Source organism: Rhineura floridana, chromosome 1, assembly GCF_030035675.1.
Source record: "Rhineura floridana isolate rRhiFlo1 chromosome 1, rRhiFlo1.hap2, whole genome shotgun sequence".
NCBI lineage: Eukaryota > Metazoa > Chordata > Lepidosauria > Squamata > Rhineuridae > Rhineura > Rhineura floridana.
This window is the reverse complement of record NC_084480.1, coordinates 107,265,227-107,281,616: the sequence shown is the minus strand read 5'-3', so window position 1 is coordinate 107,281,616 and position 16,390 is coordinate 107,265,227. Positions and strand designations below refer to the sequence as shown.

The following is a 16,390-nucleotide window of genomic DNA, read 5'->3' as shown; positions in this document are numbered from 1 at the left end:
AAAGGGTTAAGAACATTATTAAAAAACATATTAAGCAATTCTAACACAGACGCAGAATCACACATATTGGACTACCCATGACCCAGTGTGGTGTAGTGGTTAAGGTGTTGGACTACAACCTGGGAGACCAGGGTTAGAATCCCCACACAGCCGTAAAGCTCACTGGGTGACCTTAGGCCAGTCGCTACCTCTCAGCCTCAGAGGAAGGCAATAGTAAACCACCTCTGAATACAGCTTACCATGAAAACCCTATTCATAGGGTCGCCCATAAGTCGGAATCAACTTGAAGGCAGTCCATTTCATTTCATGCCCGAGCAGTGCATTTTCAGAGTATTATACAGCTAGACCACAGAGATGTTTTGTGGCAGGCTCCACCCCTTCAGATCTAGCTTGCATACCCAAAGGGATGAACCTTTGTATTTTATTCAAAGACCGTCATAGTAACATTCAATATTTGCCTACAGCAGGCAGGCAAAAAAGTTGTGTGACTGACTGCACAGATGACCACTCAAATAACTTCAGTTAAAGTTAAGCTACCCATCCTTCATTATCACTGCAAAGACCATAGACACACATATGAGAAATTAGGAAGTTCGCTCACCAGGAAGAGAAAAGATAATGGAGGATAGTCCTTCCAGGCTCAAATATCAAGAGCACAGCGGAGGCTGACAATTGAGAGCTGTGACCATGTTGTAGCTTGCCCTAGTATCGGGATTAACACTCTTTTGGGCAGACACTGCTAGGGACTGAATTGAAAACACCCTGAGGTCATCTTGTGGCAGGCGATGAGCAATCTTGTAAGAGCCAAATCAGAAATGAATCCACCCATTAGACACTGCAGAAAAAGTCTGTGATCTTTATACAGCCCAGCACTGGCAATGAAGATATTAGGAACTTTCTAGGAGGACAAAGTCTAATTTACATAAAAGGCGAGAGCAGGTGACAGGAAAAAGACAGGTAATATAATGCCTTAGTTGAGAAATAGCCTTTGACAGAAACGAAGAATCTGGGTGGAAGACCACCTTGATCCAATACATCAAGAAAAGAGAACAGGAGTGTAGAACAGCAAGCCCTCCCACTTGCCAAAAAGATTTAATTACCACTAGAAAGGTTACCTTCCAAGAAAGGAGAAAGGCACACACTGCCAAAGGTTTGAAAGGATGATGCGTTAAGTTGCATCAGCACTAATTAAAAGCTCCACTGAGGCAAAACTTTCAATTTCTGGGCAAAAGTTGGACAGCCCTTTAAGAAAACGCTTGATTAATAGGTGTATAAGTCTGCAACAGGCAGAACAACTGAAAGCACAACCAAATGAATATGTAACAACAAAATGGCAGACAGTCAGAGGTAATGTTGAGCATCAGTAAGGGCAGTAAAGAGGATACAGAGGTTGTGAACAAGGCAGTGAGACCTGAAGTGTTCCACTTACAAATATAAGCATGTCAAAAGGTTCCATGGACAGCCAAATTCTTCACGCTGCAAGGATCTTGCCCAGGGCTTTGTTTTTTAGTTAATCATGTTTAGAGCACCGTAAGACCCTATGCTTCTGATCTGTTATCTGTGAAGCGGAGGACTTACCAGGTGAGTGGTAGGTGCTGGGAGTACAGAAAGGGACAGAAACAAGCCTCATGTTGTCATTGTTAGCCAAGAACACCCAGAGCCAAAGAACGTAGTGATAACTCAGAGACTGAAGGAGCCTAGTACCCAAAGGATAGCACAGAGACAGAATGAATGGTTGTGGCAAGCCTGCTTAGCGAATTTTGACGCTCACAAGAATCCACCAAAAACCCTTCCTTTACTCAGAAGAGTCAAGAGTTGTGACTGTCAGTGGTGGCCAGTTTTCCACCTCAAGCTTTTCTTTTCTTAAAGATAGGCTGCTGCACCACAAGGTACAGTGGTGGAACACATAGAAGACTTAAGGAAGAAAGCAAAATACAAAACCAATTTAGGGGAAAATGTTAAGTAAGAGAAAGAAAAAATGCCTTACTCACTTGATCTGTGGATCAAGAAAATGTTCTTTATGACGTTGCAACTGCAACAGTGGAAGGAATTGCTAAGCAGGAAGGCCTTAGGGTATCCCCTTTGGCCATATATACTGGAACTGACCCTGCCACACAAAAAAATCTCTATGGTCTAGAATGTTCCAAAGATGTACTGAGCAGGTGCAGGTTTTCCCACATTTGTGCCCACACAGAAAGTATGAAGACCCCCTAATTACAACAAAACTATCCATAGTTTGAGGAATGTAATGTACACATTTCTCAACTATGGACAGGGAGAGGCAGAGTGGCAGGATCCAATGAATATGAATATTTCTTTATCTTATAAATGAACAACAGTTCATACAACCAATCAATTAACAAGAAAAACAATGAATAGATGATAACAAAACACCTCATAAATGATCCAACCCTGTCAAAAAATGACGGTTAATTACATGGTTACAATGCTAGTTAATCAGCAGTTTTTGTTACTAATTCCTCTCAGTTCCTATTGCTTTGTGTTTTCTTTTCCTTGCCTTTTGTCTTATCTACTTTTTCCTCTTCTTTCTCTTCTCACTCAAAGAAGAGAGCTTCAGCATCTTCTCAGATCTTTCTTCCCCTCAAACTGCCACCAACTGAACATTCCCCCCCTTTGCTCTTTCCCAACATTCTGTGCTCTTCCCACATCTCATTATGTCATAGGAGGAATAGGCATCACATAAACCTTCCAGCTAAGTTGTCTGAAACAGTCATGACAACCTAATCTCCCACATGATCCATGCATTTAAAGGTAAACACACATTCTCCATATTGCGCAACCTGACAATTACAATTTCTTTTCCCCCCCATTGTCACTCAGGTCAGCACACTGTACTGAACAAAACAATAACAATGCAACTTAACGAACAATGAGTGCCAGAATTTGTTTGCTTTCTTGTTCCACTTCAGGGTGGGTTGAAGGAAGGGGGAGGTCACCATGTCAGAGGCCCACTGAGGGATTCTGGGGTTGGGGAAGACAAATGGCAGATGGAACTCTGCTCTAGCTGTTACAGTCCTACGATGGGCTAGTTAAAAAAAGAGAAATAGTTTCCATTGTGACCACTACTATGGTAAGTGCCCCTTTTCTCCTAATCCATCACAAACTGGTTCAGGCATCAAAGCCCCTTAAACTATGCCCTTGTGTCCCAGAGCAATGAAAAAATCCTCCGCCAAGTTTGGCCAAAACAACAGTTCCATCTGAATTGGGTACAGCCCTAGTCTGTTAGACTGTAAGCCTGCAGACGGAGGCTTTTTTTAATTTAATATTTGTATAGCATTTAGAACACTCTAGGTGCTTTAAAAACAACAATAACAACATAACTTGCCTGTAAAATCATGTAACTGTAGAAGTGCATCCAAAATTATCCCAACCAATGGCAGATAAAGGGCAGCAACTTTTACTTTCACTTCTGGTTTCAAGCAGGATTTGTCCAAGTCGTGGGCACTCAGCAGGCTGTGGATAGCACTGACAGCTTTCCTCTGTACTTTGCTTATTCTGTCAGAACAAACAAAGGAACAATGCTTATGACTGATGCATGTTTGCCGCCCTGGGCTCCTTCTGGGAGGAAGGGTGGGATATAAATTTAATTAATTAATTAATTATCTAAAGTGTTGACTGGAAAGATTAAATATGCTTCAAAGGATAACCGAGGGCAATAACTACATATTATTTTAACTGTATAGTTCTGCCCTGTGGGGGAAAGTGTAGGCTTTCCCCTACAAATTACTGGAGTCAGGATCCTGGTGAGGGAGATGAAATGAATAGAACACTTTTTTGCAATGCAAACTGCAGGCACTTAGGGAGGGATTTGGAGTGCAGTGGGAGGAGCAAAAGGTTAAACTCCTCACCTCTCACACTAGGGTCCTGATCCAGATTGCACCACCCACACTGGCAATTGTGGAGGGGTCAGAGACTGTTCTCAAAGTTCACAGGTTGTTCAGTCGTTAGGTTGCCAGAGGACCCTGAACCAGAGTGCAGCCCTGACACTTTGAGAAGGAATAATCCAGGGAGGTTAACTGAAACACAGCACTCTCAGCTCCTATAATCCAATAGTGTTGTTCACACTGCCAAATCTCTAGGGGGAAAAAATGAAGCCTACCCTTCTGCCTCTGTGTCCAGGGCAGCTGCCAGTTCAGTGAAGAGTAGCCCTGTTAGGAAGTGTTGCTGCCGATAATCTGCTGTCAGGTCAAACATGCTGGCAAGTTTTTGATCTTGGAAACTTGAGCAGGAGCTCGAATTCTGCAAAAGGAAACAAAACAACAAAAGCAGTCAAATCAAATGCATAGATTTAGAACACAGAGTTGGCCTCACCATTATTAGGCAGTTGCACATTCTTTAACTACATAATTGCTGAAAATATTACTCTTTATAAGATCCTCAAATCTTTTCATAAGACAGTATCACCATGAAATTGTCTGTATATTGTAAACAGCTCTACAAAGGCCCTTTAGGCTACATACACATCATTGCCTCCTGTCCCATTTCATTTTGTTCTGTCTTGATGGAGGCACTCGTGATATCAGACCTGCTGCTCTTGTCCCTATGATCTTTGCATGTGTGAGTAACAGTCCAGGAACAAAAGGGGACAAGAGTGAAAGATATGCAGCAGGCTGTGGTCCTTCCTCCTTTCAAGCATATTCTCTTAGGGAAAGATGTCCTCCTGCCTGCTACTTTATTTTGTTTTTAAACATTTATTTCATTTATATCCTAATTTTCCTCCAAGGAGCTCATGGTACTTCCCTCCCTTTTTTACCCTCATAACAACCCTGTGAGGTAGGTTAGGTTGAGAAAAAGTGACTGGCCCAAGGTCATTCAGCGAGTTTCCTGGCCAAGTGGGGATTTGAACCCTGGTCTTTAGGTTGTATTTTTGTTTCAATTATATTGTTTGCTGTTTTATATTGTATACCACTTAGATAGTTTTTAAAAAAATTAAGTGATGTATGAATGCTTTTAAACAGATGGATAGATAGATAGATGTTGTAGGACTCTAACTCTCATCAGTCCCAGCCAAGGGCAGTGGGAGTTATAGTCCAGCATCGACTGGAGGGACACAGGTTCCCCATCCTTGTTCTGTATTAATACAAATCATCTTCAGATTCAAATTAAGTGCTGTTCAAGTGAGCAATGGATCATCATCACACAGCAATCCATATTAGCCAACACAGCACAAAGCAGGAAATACACCTTTCAGTTCCAGTGGAGGCATGCTCCAAGTTGGCAGAGGTTCTGCAAGGACACCAGAATTGCTCAGTTGGTAGCCAGCTACAGTATTAAAACATGCAATTCTAGCAAAAGGCACCACTGACTTCAGTAAGTTTACGCTGGTCATTCTTGAATGAAAAATGAATTGATGTTCTTACCTAGCAGAAATAGCTGTCTTGAATTGCTACCTTCTCAGCTCAAACCCTGCTGGATTATGTTTCAATGATGCTATGTTCTTTTTTGTTTTAAATGGAATCTAATTTCCACTGTTGATGCCAAGAATCAGTACTAAGCAAACAATTTTAGAAAAGCCTCAAGATATTTTATAAATATTTGGAAAAGTGGTCAATCTCAAGACAAGCTTCTGAAAATGTCCATCTCTGTACAGTATATTTAAGTGGCAATGGCCTGCGGAGATAAGGAATTACCTTTAAAACTCTTGATGATAAATCTAGATATCTTCAGGGCTTGCCCCAGCAGTAAGTATGATAAGCCACCTACTGAAATACTCATAAGCAGAGCATGAAGGCAAGAGCACCATCCTCATTGTTTATTTTCCAGCAACTGGCAGGAGCGGTGGCATAGTGGGGTGGTCCCATGGGGCCACCTTCCTGACAGCAGCATCACTGCTGCTTACTGGGATGGGGCAGAGGTGGAGCAGGATAGGGCAGCAGTGAGGTCTGGGCTGTGAGGGTGCATGAGCGGAGCCAATCTTTGTGCCCACGAAGTCCTGTCCCCACCCCATCCTGGTAAGTGGCTGCCCTACTGTGTCAGCTGCTCCTGGCAGTTGGTATCCAGTGGCATAATGCCTCTGAACAGGGAAACACCATTTGACCATCATAGCTAACAGCCATTGAAAGAAGGTGCCTTATACTGAGTCAGACCACTGGTCTATCTAGCTTGGCATTGTCTACACTAACTTGGCAGGGGCTCTCCAGGATTTCAGGCAGGGAATCTCTACTAGTCCTTTTGGAGATGCAGGGATTGAACCTCGGACCTTCTGCATGCAAGGCTGATGCTTTCCACTGAGCAATGGCCCTTCCCCAAAGAGAAGTGGGGTTTGGTGCTTTACTACACCACTACTTTTAGGAACACAGAAAGCTGCCTTATACTGAGTCAGACCATTGGTCCACCTAAGTCAGGATTATCTACACTGATTGGCAGTGGCTCTCCAGGATTTCAGACAGGGAGTCTCTCCTGCCCATACCTGGAGATGCCGGGGATTGAACCTGGGACCTTCTGCATGGAAAGGAGATGCTCCGCCACTAAGCTATGGCCCTTCCATAACTTTGTCTAATATCCCTTTAAGGCAATCTAAGCCAGATCTCCTTTTTTGAGGAATGTTCCTAAAGATCATGCCTGCCATTAAAACCCAGGCATCCACTGGAGCTGGTGTGTGTGTGTCTTCAGGATATCTCCTTACATAATCCTAATTTATTTGGTTGTAGATGAGTGGCGGTATTGGGCAAAACAGGGAGCAGAATCAGTGTAAAATATTTTGTCGGCAGCCTGAGGGAGAAAATCCAGATTGCCGTTCTCTCCCACTCATCAACGCAGGGCACAATCCTCCAGGAAGGTTTCCTCTGCATGTTGGCCATGGCTCAGTTCCCCTCGAGCCCTGCAGGTCAGATCTGTCTACTCTTTACTTGATGGTGCCCAACGTCATCTATCTCATCTTAACTTCTGAGAAGCAGACAGTATTCTGAATCAAATTATATTCTTCACAGAGAGAAACCGTAAAATGCCACTCACAAGAAAAGGCCTTGGAAAGATGCAGCAACTGTGTCAAAATTAGAGTACTTTTTGTGCTATCCTACTTAAAACTGTATTGTAACCTTCCCAAGGGAAAGCATTGCACAGAGTTGCTCTATATTCAGTAGAAACCCTGCCCAAACCTTATTCTATGTCAGTGGTGGGGAATCTTTGGCCCTCAAGATGTTACTGGACTGCAACTCCCATCATCCTTCACCACTGGCCATGATGGCTGGGACTAATGGGAGCTGGAATCCAACAATGTCTGGAGGACCACCAATTCCCACCACTTCTCTATGTATATACTGCACGCATCCTCCTCCTCCTAGCCTCTCTGCATCAGGGAACTACTTTGCACTTTCACCTTAGGGCATGCACTTTCCCACAAAATATATTAGAAGTTCAGAGAATCTGTTGCTTATTTTGTTTGCTATGATGTCCCCAATTCTATCTGTACCAGTGCAGCATACTGCATGCAAATATAACAACTGCTTTGGCAGGTATTTCTAGCCTAGCCAGGCCTATTGGCTATTTAAACAAACAATGTTTTTTTAATGATTAAACAGCTGGTGTACTGCTAGTTTCTAGTGAACAACTGAGGTGACTTTCTAGTGCTTGGAAGGACTTCTGCCTGCATTCCGCCAAACTTTGCAGTTTTTCATTTGTTTGGTACTGCTTGGCTGACTACAATGCTTGACGGTGGACAGGAATGGCACAGTTCCCAAGCACTGCAAGGTGGCAGTCTGACTCTCACTGAAGTCTCCTGTTTTTGAGGGATTTAGCTACAGACCCTGCCATCAAAACCCAGCCTTTGGCCCGAAAACCTACGGGTTCTTAAGAATGTCTCCCGAGTCCCCACAGAAGCTTGGTTTCCTTGGCTATAGGACAGCCCATTTCTCCAGTCTAGTAAGTGTATAAAGAGAGGAGAACCTTGCATCTCTCTCTTGTTCTCTATTTTTATTTAACTTTCACTAGCAACAGAGGAAGTTTCTCTGCTTCTGCCCTATCCTAAATACCCAACCCTAAATGCAATCCTCCAACACCACAACTCACCACCAAAATTGTTTATGATTATCATGTAATTCTTTGACATCAGCCTTCCCCAACCTAGTGCCCGCCAGATATTTTGGACTACAGCTCCCATCATCTTTGACCACTGGTCATACTGGGTCAGAATGATGGAAGTTACAATCCAAACATCCAGAGGGCACCAGGTTGGGGAATGCTGTTTTACTAAGAAATGGCAGTTTTGCTTGACAAGCTACAGAATTTATGTTTCAGACCAGACTCAGCTCTGAAACCTTCTCACTTTGTGCACAAACCAATAGCAGCCAGTGGGGAAGGGCAGCACCGCGTACCTGGCCTCCTGTCAGCAGAGTCGCCAATCTGTTCTAGGAGGGAAAGGGACGAGGGGGCAGGGAGATCTGGACTGCAAGGGTGCCCTAACAGAGCCAATCTGGTACTCCCACTGGTCTTCCCACACAGCCCCGACCTCCCCATTGCCTCACCCTCTCCCAGTAAGTGGCAATGACTCTACCAAGGCATTTTTAAAGTAATTGTGTGTCCAAATGGACATCCAGTCCTAGCTTTTGGACACCCAATGGACACAAGGGGGCACATCAAATGTAATCACTGAACCAAGAACACAAATTCAGATTAGAAGCCACCAAAACACTGACTAGAGGTATGATTTTTTTAATGAAATTGAATAGAAGTAGAACATAGGGGCACATTACACAATAATTATTACAATTCTTACAAACCACCAGGCTTTCTGAAAAACCTATTTTATTTATTTATTTATTATTTGATTTCTATTCCGCCCTTCCTCCCAGGAGCCCGGGGTGGCTTAACAAAATCTCCATCTCTGTATACTGTGATGTCTGATTCTCTGTATTTTTCCCCACAAGAATTCTATTACAGCAGAGTGTAATTCATAAGCAGCAGTTTTTAATTTTAATTTGTTTTTTAATTCATGTATTTACTGCTGGGGGGCAGGCTAGTAAGAATTTTGCGAAGCTAGTAACTTGTGTAAATGCATTTGCAAAGCTTATTCACTCCTTTTTTGTTTTTTTGACTTTGAACCACTTTTGCTTCAATCAAATGTCAGGGGCCAGGGGTGTAGTTGTCCAGGGTCTCGGGGGGTCTTAGACCCCTTACTTTTTTGGGGAGCAGGGTCCTAGCAGGGTCCCTAGATTTCCAGCATTCTACAAGCCAATCTGCATGAAAGGGGAGTGTATTTGTCACTGAGAAGAGTCTTCTAACATGCTTCTTTGTCCTTTCCTGCTGATTGGAGCCAATCAGAGTGAAAGAAGGTGAGTCAGCCACTGAGAAGATTCTTCTAAGTAGCTACCATTCCCCTCTTTCATGCTGATTGGCTCCTAGAGACATCTGTTATTGTGGGAGAAAGCGTTAACAAGGATCTCATTCTCAACCCAGCATCAAAAAAGGGTGTGTGTGGCTGAGACTATCATGAAGGGACCCCTCACTTCTGAATTTGCCACTACACTACTGGTTAGGGCTCATGCATGGTAGAGAGGCTTTCATGTACAAGCCATATGAATGAAAAAAATGGACACTCAGTAAGAATTCCTTAAAAAATGTCCAGGACTCCATTGCCAATAACCTACTGTTGCAGCTCCACTCCACAGGGTGAGCCACTTTGGCAAAGTAAAAACCAATGAAAACCAACACAACAAGCTGACCACCTGTTAACCACTGTATATACTAGATGCTTATTCATACTTTTTCCCATACATACTATAACTGCATTCTTTTAAACAAACTACCTGAGATGACAGAGAAGGAGAGGGAGATGTTGGAGCAGATCCTGAAGTCATGAAGAAGAGATTCAAATTGAGGTAATGTTCATGACTGCAGAGAATTCGAAGAAACTCCAGCCTCATGGAAATCAGTGTTGAAAGAGCATTCAGTTTATTTGACAACTAAAAAATAAAAAGAAGAGCACGACTAGTTTTAATAATTGTATAAAGAGAAAAACATCCTGCCTCCAGACACAGAATCACTTTGTTTAATAAAAATAACATACATCAAATACTGTAAACTGCTCTTTTTAATTCTTGCATCTTGTAAGTTTCCATCCATTAAAAACTAATGATTAGGTGCTCTTTGCTAGTGGTACTGTTATATCGCTTGGCTGGCTTTCCACTAATGCAATGCCTCAGCAAATTTGTCTGGAAAGTAATTTTCTACAGTATTTTCCTAGCCTGTAAAATTAAAAATAACTGAAATTGCCATCTATGGCAAAATAAACAGATACACTCCAAAGTACCTTCATACAATTACATTACACCAGCAAGCTTTACTGAAGTTAGATAGCTGTTTGTCATCAATTTGATTTTTGGATAGAGAAGGCTGATGAGAGAGCTTTAGCTTTCTTTTGGTAGACATGTAAAACAGAATGTGTGAATCAAAGGCAAAGGTCTAACCATCCAGGCTCTGATAGACAAAACTTTGGCTCAGCCCTAAATAGAATCTGTCAGGAACTGCTCTCTACATGATACCACCCTACTGGACTAAAAGTTTATTTAGATATTCAGGAAGGCCATATCATAGCCCAGTCCTCATGGGCCTGTACACCACTATGGAAACCACCTGGATAATCATTTGTTCAACATCCCACCCATATATGGCTTCCAATCCAGAAGGCATAACAAGAAGCCTTCTCCCAAATGAGTTAGAGTCCCATGCATAGGATGACTGCAATGCTTCTGAAAAAGCTATTCTCCTGCTCTAATTAGCTAATAGGCCAGATGACCTGGAACTGTCTTCATTATATAATGAAGACAAAAGGTAATCAAATGAAGAAATGAACTGAAACGAGGGCTGCAATCTCTACACACTTTGGTGAGCACACTATGCCCATTGAACACAGTGGGACTTTATTGGATTGTGCTCCATGATCTGGTGGTGTTTTCAATAAGGCCTACCTGATTGCAGTAGTGCTTGATGAGGTTAAACACAAATCCACGATCCATTAGAGAAAGAAGATCATACAGGAAAAATGCTAGGCTAATGTTGATCTTTTCTGCTTGTTCACTTTCCTTTAAAGTAAAACAAAGAAAAAAGTGAAGAGGGAAAAAAATCTATAAAATAATCAGAGAGGATTATTTTAGATATGGTTTATGTGAGTGCCCACTTAGCCAAACACAGTATGGCAGGCCACACAAATTTATCAAGCACCGGGCAAGTCACAATACATGACTTGCATGCAGCTAATAGCACAGGTGCCACTACTTTGACAGGTCTGGAATAAAATTAACTACATTAACATTTGTGAACAAAAATGGCAATATATCATTTAAGGTTTATTCTGCATTCTATTAACCATGCTAATACTTCAACATGTAACAGAAAGCACAAACACTTGTTAAGCAATATAAAGCTTAACTGAGTTTAATATAAAGTATCAACCAGCCCTACCCACTAGGCAGAGTGAAGATGCGACCTCAGGCAGATGATTTGGGGAGTTAGGAAAGGACAGCAAATTGTTCCTTATTTAATATATTACTTTTTTCTTTTCTTTGTTACTGACAGACAAGTGCTTGTGGGATTTTCTGCCATGCATGTCAAAATAACCTGGCTAGCCTTGAGTACCATGCACCTTGACTTGTGGGCTGGGATGCCATTTTCTGTTGAACCTCAGGTAGTAAAATGACTTGGGCCAGCTCTGAAATAATAAATCCCAATGATCTTGGAAAATCCATAGGCTTTTTAATCTTTTAGATTTATATTCAACCCATCAATAAAATCAATTGGGGTAGCTTACAACATTCCAAATTAAAACATAATAAAATACAAAATGACAACACAAAACAAGTTGAGGCCATGGAACTTTGCTTGCCCCTTTAGGGCTCATTGATAAAATTAATTATGCAACAATCATTATAAAGCCATAAAAAATTGGGGTGAAATGTTTTGGGATTTTTTTCTAAAGCCTGGAAAAATAAAATGTTCTTAACCTGGCACAGAAAGAAAACAACATAGGTATGAGGTGAACCTCCATGGAGAAAGTGTTCCATAGGCAGGATACCACCACTGAGAAGGGCTCATCACCACTGCCAAACCTCCCTTAGACATCTGCAGAACAGCCTTGGATGAAGGTCTTAGTATTTGGGCAGAACCTTGGGCCCAAGCCATGAAGGACTTTAAAGGTGAACACTAGGCACTTTGAATTATGCCCAGAAACAGGGCAGGGACAAATGCAGCTGTTTAGAGAGGAGGGGAAGATACCTCCAACTCTGGTCCCAGTAAGCAATCTGATAACTGTATCCTGAACTAATTGCTGTTTCTGGGCAGTCTTCAAAGGCAGCCCATGCACAGTGCACTATAGTAGTCTAATCTAGAGATTACCAGGGTGTAGACAACTGTGGCAAGCCTACATGTGTCCCAAAGGAGTTGTAGTTGGTGCATGCCACTGAAAAGTAACCCATGCCACTGAAGACACATAAGTCTCCAGTGACAAAAAGGAATCAGAGACCAACTGAAAACTTTATCCTTCATGGGGAGAGTACTCTCACCCAGAACAAAACAAAGAATCAGTTACCAACACAGGACATCCATTTGAGACTGAATTTCAGATTTATTGGTCATCATCCTATCCGTTATTGAGCTGAGGTGTTGGTGAGTCAATAGTGCAGCTCTTGGCATTTATGAGTTTTCCAGAAATCCACAGCTTTCATTAGTATCGGTGGGAGTCATGAACACAGAGTTGGTCTTTCCATTTGATGGCCCTAGACCAAGTTTTTGGAACATACTTTCTCCTTCTCAAACTATGCTGGTGTACAGGCTTCTGCTGTTCTGAAACAGCAAGCAATGAAAGTAAAATGGATCATTGGTCTCACCTGAAGGGTGATTTTCATAGGAGGTAGGCCATCAAAGCGGGTAGTGACTCCACCTATCGTCCGAAGGCAAGAATGTTTCTGAAGTCAAGACTAGGGGCGTCAGGCCCCTCCCACTCTCCAGTTCATTCGCAGCGAGTCCAAAGAGAGATATCTAAAAATGCAGGAAAAAAGGCCAACAGGCCTCCCAGCAAGAAAATAACACAATAACAACATTCATAATAATATGATTATAACATAACCGTAATAGGAGTCTTGACTTCGCTAAGAAATGTAATAAAACAGTGTAACATAACAGGGATATCAAAAACAATCCCCAAGACTATCTAGTCATCCAGGTTTCCTCCAACTGGGAGGGTCATGATGGCCTACCTCCTATGAAAATCACCCTTCAGGTGAGACCAATGGTCCATTTTCCATAGGAGGTAGGCCATCAAAGCGGGATGTACCAAAGCAGCCCATAACAGGGAGGGACCACCCACATCCTAATCATCATTAAGAACCTGTTGCAACACTCGTCTGCCAAAAGAGGCATCGGCAGAGGCATAACAATCTATTTTATAATGCCTTATAAACGAGTGTGGGGTAGACCAAACGGCTGCTCTGCAAATATCAGCAACAGGAGCATTAGAAGCAAAAGCAGCCGTAGTGGCAGCTGACCTAGTAGAATGAGCTGTTATACTAGGTGGAACAGGAAGCTTAAGGGACTCATAAGCTAAGGTAATACATGCTCTCAACCAGCGGGATAAGGTAGAATTAGCAACTTTATGCCCCATAGAACGCGGATTAAAGGATACAAACAAAGACTCAGTCTGTCGTATATCCTGGGTCCTGGAGAGGTAGGTCTTGAGAGCCCTCCGAACATCCAACGAATGCCAAGCCTTCTCTAGAGGATGGGTAGGATTCGGACAAAATGAAGGAAGAACAATGTCCTGGTTGCAATGGAAAACTGAATTGACCTTGGGGCGGAAGGAAGGATCAGTTTTCAGCACAACAGAATCCTTGTGAAAAACACAGAGGTGATGAGCAGAAGACAATGCACCCAGTTCCGACACTCGTCTCGCAGAAGTGATCGCAATCAGGAACAGGACCTTGAATGACAGCAGACGTAAAGACACAGTCCTGAGAGGCTCAAACGGAGGGCGTTGTAAGGCCTGCAGAACCTTTGACAGACTCCATGAGGGAAAACGGTGGACTACAGCCGGTGAACGTAGAGCAGTGCCTCTGAGGAAGCGTTTGATGAACGGATGTGAGGCAATAGGGGCACCAGTGGAGGACACTGAAAGAATGGACGACAGAGTGGACGCGTGTCGACGCAATGTGTTGGGTCTAAGTCCCATCATGAGGCCCCTATGAAGATATTGCAATACTTGTTGTACTGTAGCTTGTGAAGGATCGAGGTGCTGAGTCTGACACCACCTGGAAAAGGCCACCCAAGTATGTTGATATATACGGGTGGTGGATGGTCGTCTCGAGGCTAGAATAATGTCAATGACAGCGTCCGACAGTCCAGCCGACTTCAAATGTCGCCATTCAAAAGCCACGCTGTTAGGTTGAGCCACTTGGGGTCCTGATGACATACTGGGCCCTGGGATAGGAGGTCTGGCCTGACTGGTAGTGGCCAAGGATCCGTCACCGACATTGCAAGGAGATCCGAGAACCACGGTCGACGGGGCCAATATGGTGCTATTAGCACTAGCCGTGCCCTTTCGTGCCGTGCCTTCCTCAAGGTTCTGGCTAACAGTGCTATTGGAGGGAAGGCGTACAATAGGCCATCCAGCCACGGTATTGACAGAGCATCCACCGCTTCCACTGTCGCATCCAGGTATCGTGTGTAGTACCTGGGAAGTTGGCAATTGCGACTGGAAGCAAACAGGTCGACTGAGAATGGGCCGAATCGACACTGGAGGAGATGGAAAACAGTCGGATGAAGTTTCCATTCTCCTGGAAAGACTTGCTGTCTGCTGAGCCAGTCCGCTGTCACATTCCAAATACCTCTGAGATGCTCTGCTTTCAAGGACTGAAGATTGTGTTCCGCCCAGTCGAAGATGAGGTAAGCTAGATCCTGTAAAGAACGCGACCTTGTTCCCCCTTGTCTGTTCAAATGTGATTTTGCACACGTGTTGTCGGTTCAAATAAGAACATGGTCCAAGGGGAACAGAGATTGAAAATGGTGCAGAGCAAAGTGGACAGCCTTTAGCTCCAGCCAATTGATGCTCTGAGCCAGTTCTGCTGAGGTCCAAACCCCTTGAACAAACTGAGAGTTGCAGTGGGCTCCCCACCCGAGGAGACTGGCATCTGTGGTGATGACAGTCCTGTGGGGTTCTCTGAACGGAGTGCCCAGGGTGAGATGTTTTACCCTCGTCCACCAGTGGAATGACAAACGCAGTGTGGGGCTCAAGGGAATTGCTCGATGGTTTGAGCTGGCAATGTCGTGTTGGAACGGCAGCAAGGCCTACTGTAGCTGACGAGTATGAGCTCGAGCCCATGGAACAATGTGAATGGTGGACACCAACATTCCTAGAGCCCTGGCTAGAAGCATGACGTCTGCGGATGTTTTGTGCATCAGGGATCTTGCGATGTCTGTGATGGTTGTTAGGCGGTCTGGGGACAGGAACACCATCGCCTGCAGGGTGTCTAACATCGCCCCTAGATGTTGTAGGCGTTGGGTTGGTTGTAGATGGCTTTTGTCGAAGTTGACTAGCCAGCCGTGGGCCTGTACGACATGGAGCGTGAGCGTTATATGACGATGAGCCAGCTCCCTGGAACTTGCCCGTATTAAAAGATCGTCCAGATAGGGGTAGATATGGACCCCTTGAAGTCTGAGGTGAGCCACTAGGATAAGTAGCACCTTGGTAAATACTCTCGGGGCAGACGAGAGTCCGAAAGGCATGGCTCGATATTGGAAGTGCTGGGAGCCAAAGGCAAAACGAAGAAATTTTCTATGGGCAATGCAAATAGGTACATGGAGGTACGCTTCCTTTAGGTCAATAGAAGCCAGGTAGTCTCCTTTGTGCAGGCTGTCTGTAATGGAGTGAAGGGATTCCATTTTGAACCTGCGATACTTTACGAAACGGTTAATGAACTTGAGGTCCAATACCGCCCTCCATGAAAGATCTCGTTTTGGCACAGCAAATAGGAGGGAGTACACCCCTTCCGACCTCTCAGCCGTAGGGACCGGCTCTATTGCCGCTATGTCCAAGAGGTGGCGTATCGCAGTCTGCATGATTGAGTGCCTGGCTGGTGCCCTGGGACAAGGGGAGGGATGAAACTTGTCTGGGGGTATAGCCCAAAACTCAATAGCATATCCATAACAAAAAAGATCTCTGATCCAGGAGACCTGAGTCAGGTGTAGCCAATGTTCGCCAAACGACAGCATAAGAACATAAGAACATAAGAAGAGCCTGCTGGATCAGGCCAGTGGCCCATCTAGTCCAGCATCCTGTTCTCACAGTGGCCAACCAGGTGCCTGGGGGAAGCCCGCAAGCAGGACCCGAGTGGCCAACCAGGACACTCTCCCCTCCTGAGGCTTCCGGCAACTGGTTTTCAGAAGC

General features: G+C 43.9%; 1 protein-coding gene across 3 annotated transcripts in view; it reads right to left on the bottom strand.

Moving 5' to 3' along the window:
* DOCK8 (dedicator of cytokinesis 8) overlaps window positions 1–16,390 on the bottom strand; it is a 171,982-nt gene that overhangs the window by 54,015 nt on the left and 101,577 nt on the right. For all 3 annotated transcript variants that reach the window (XM_061628825.1, XM_061628816.1, XM_061628835.1), the window contains 4 exons: window positions 10,926–11,039; window positions 9,765–9,920; window positions 4,121–4,260; window positions 3,347–3,516 (listed from right to left, as the gene is read on the bottom strand). In XM_061628825.1, coding sequence (XP_061484809.1) covers window positions 3,347–3,516; window positions 4,121–4,260; window positions 9,765–9,920; window positions 10,926–11,039 — 580 coding nt within the window. The remainder of the gene's footprint in view (window positions 1–3,346; window positions 3,517–4,120; window positions 4,261–9,764; window positions 9,921–10,925; window positions 11,040–16,390) is intronic.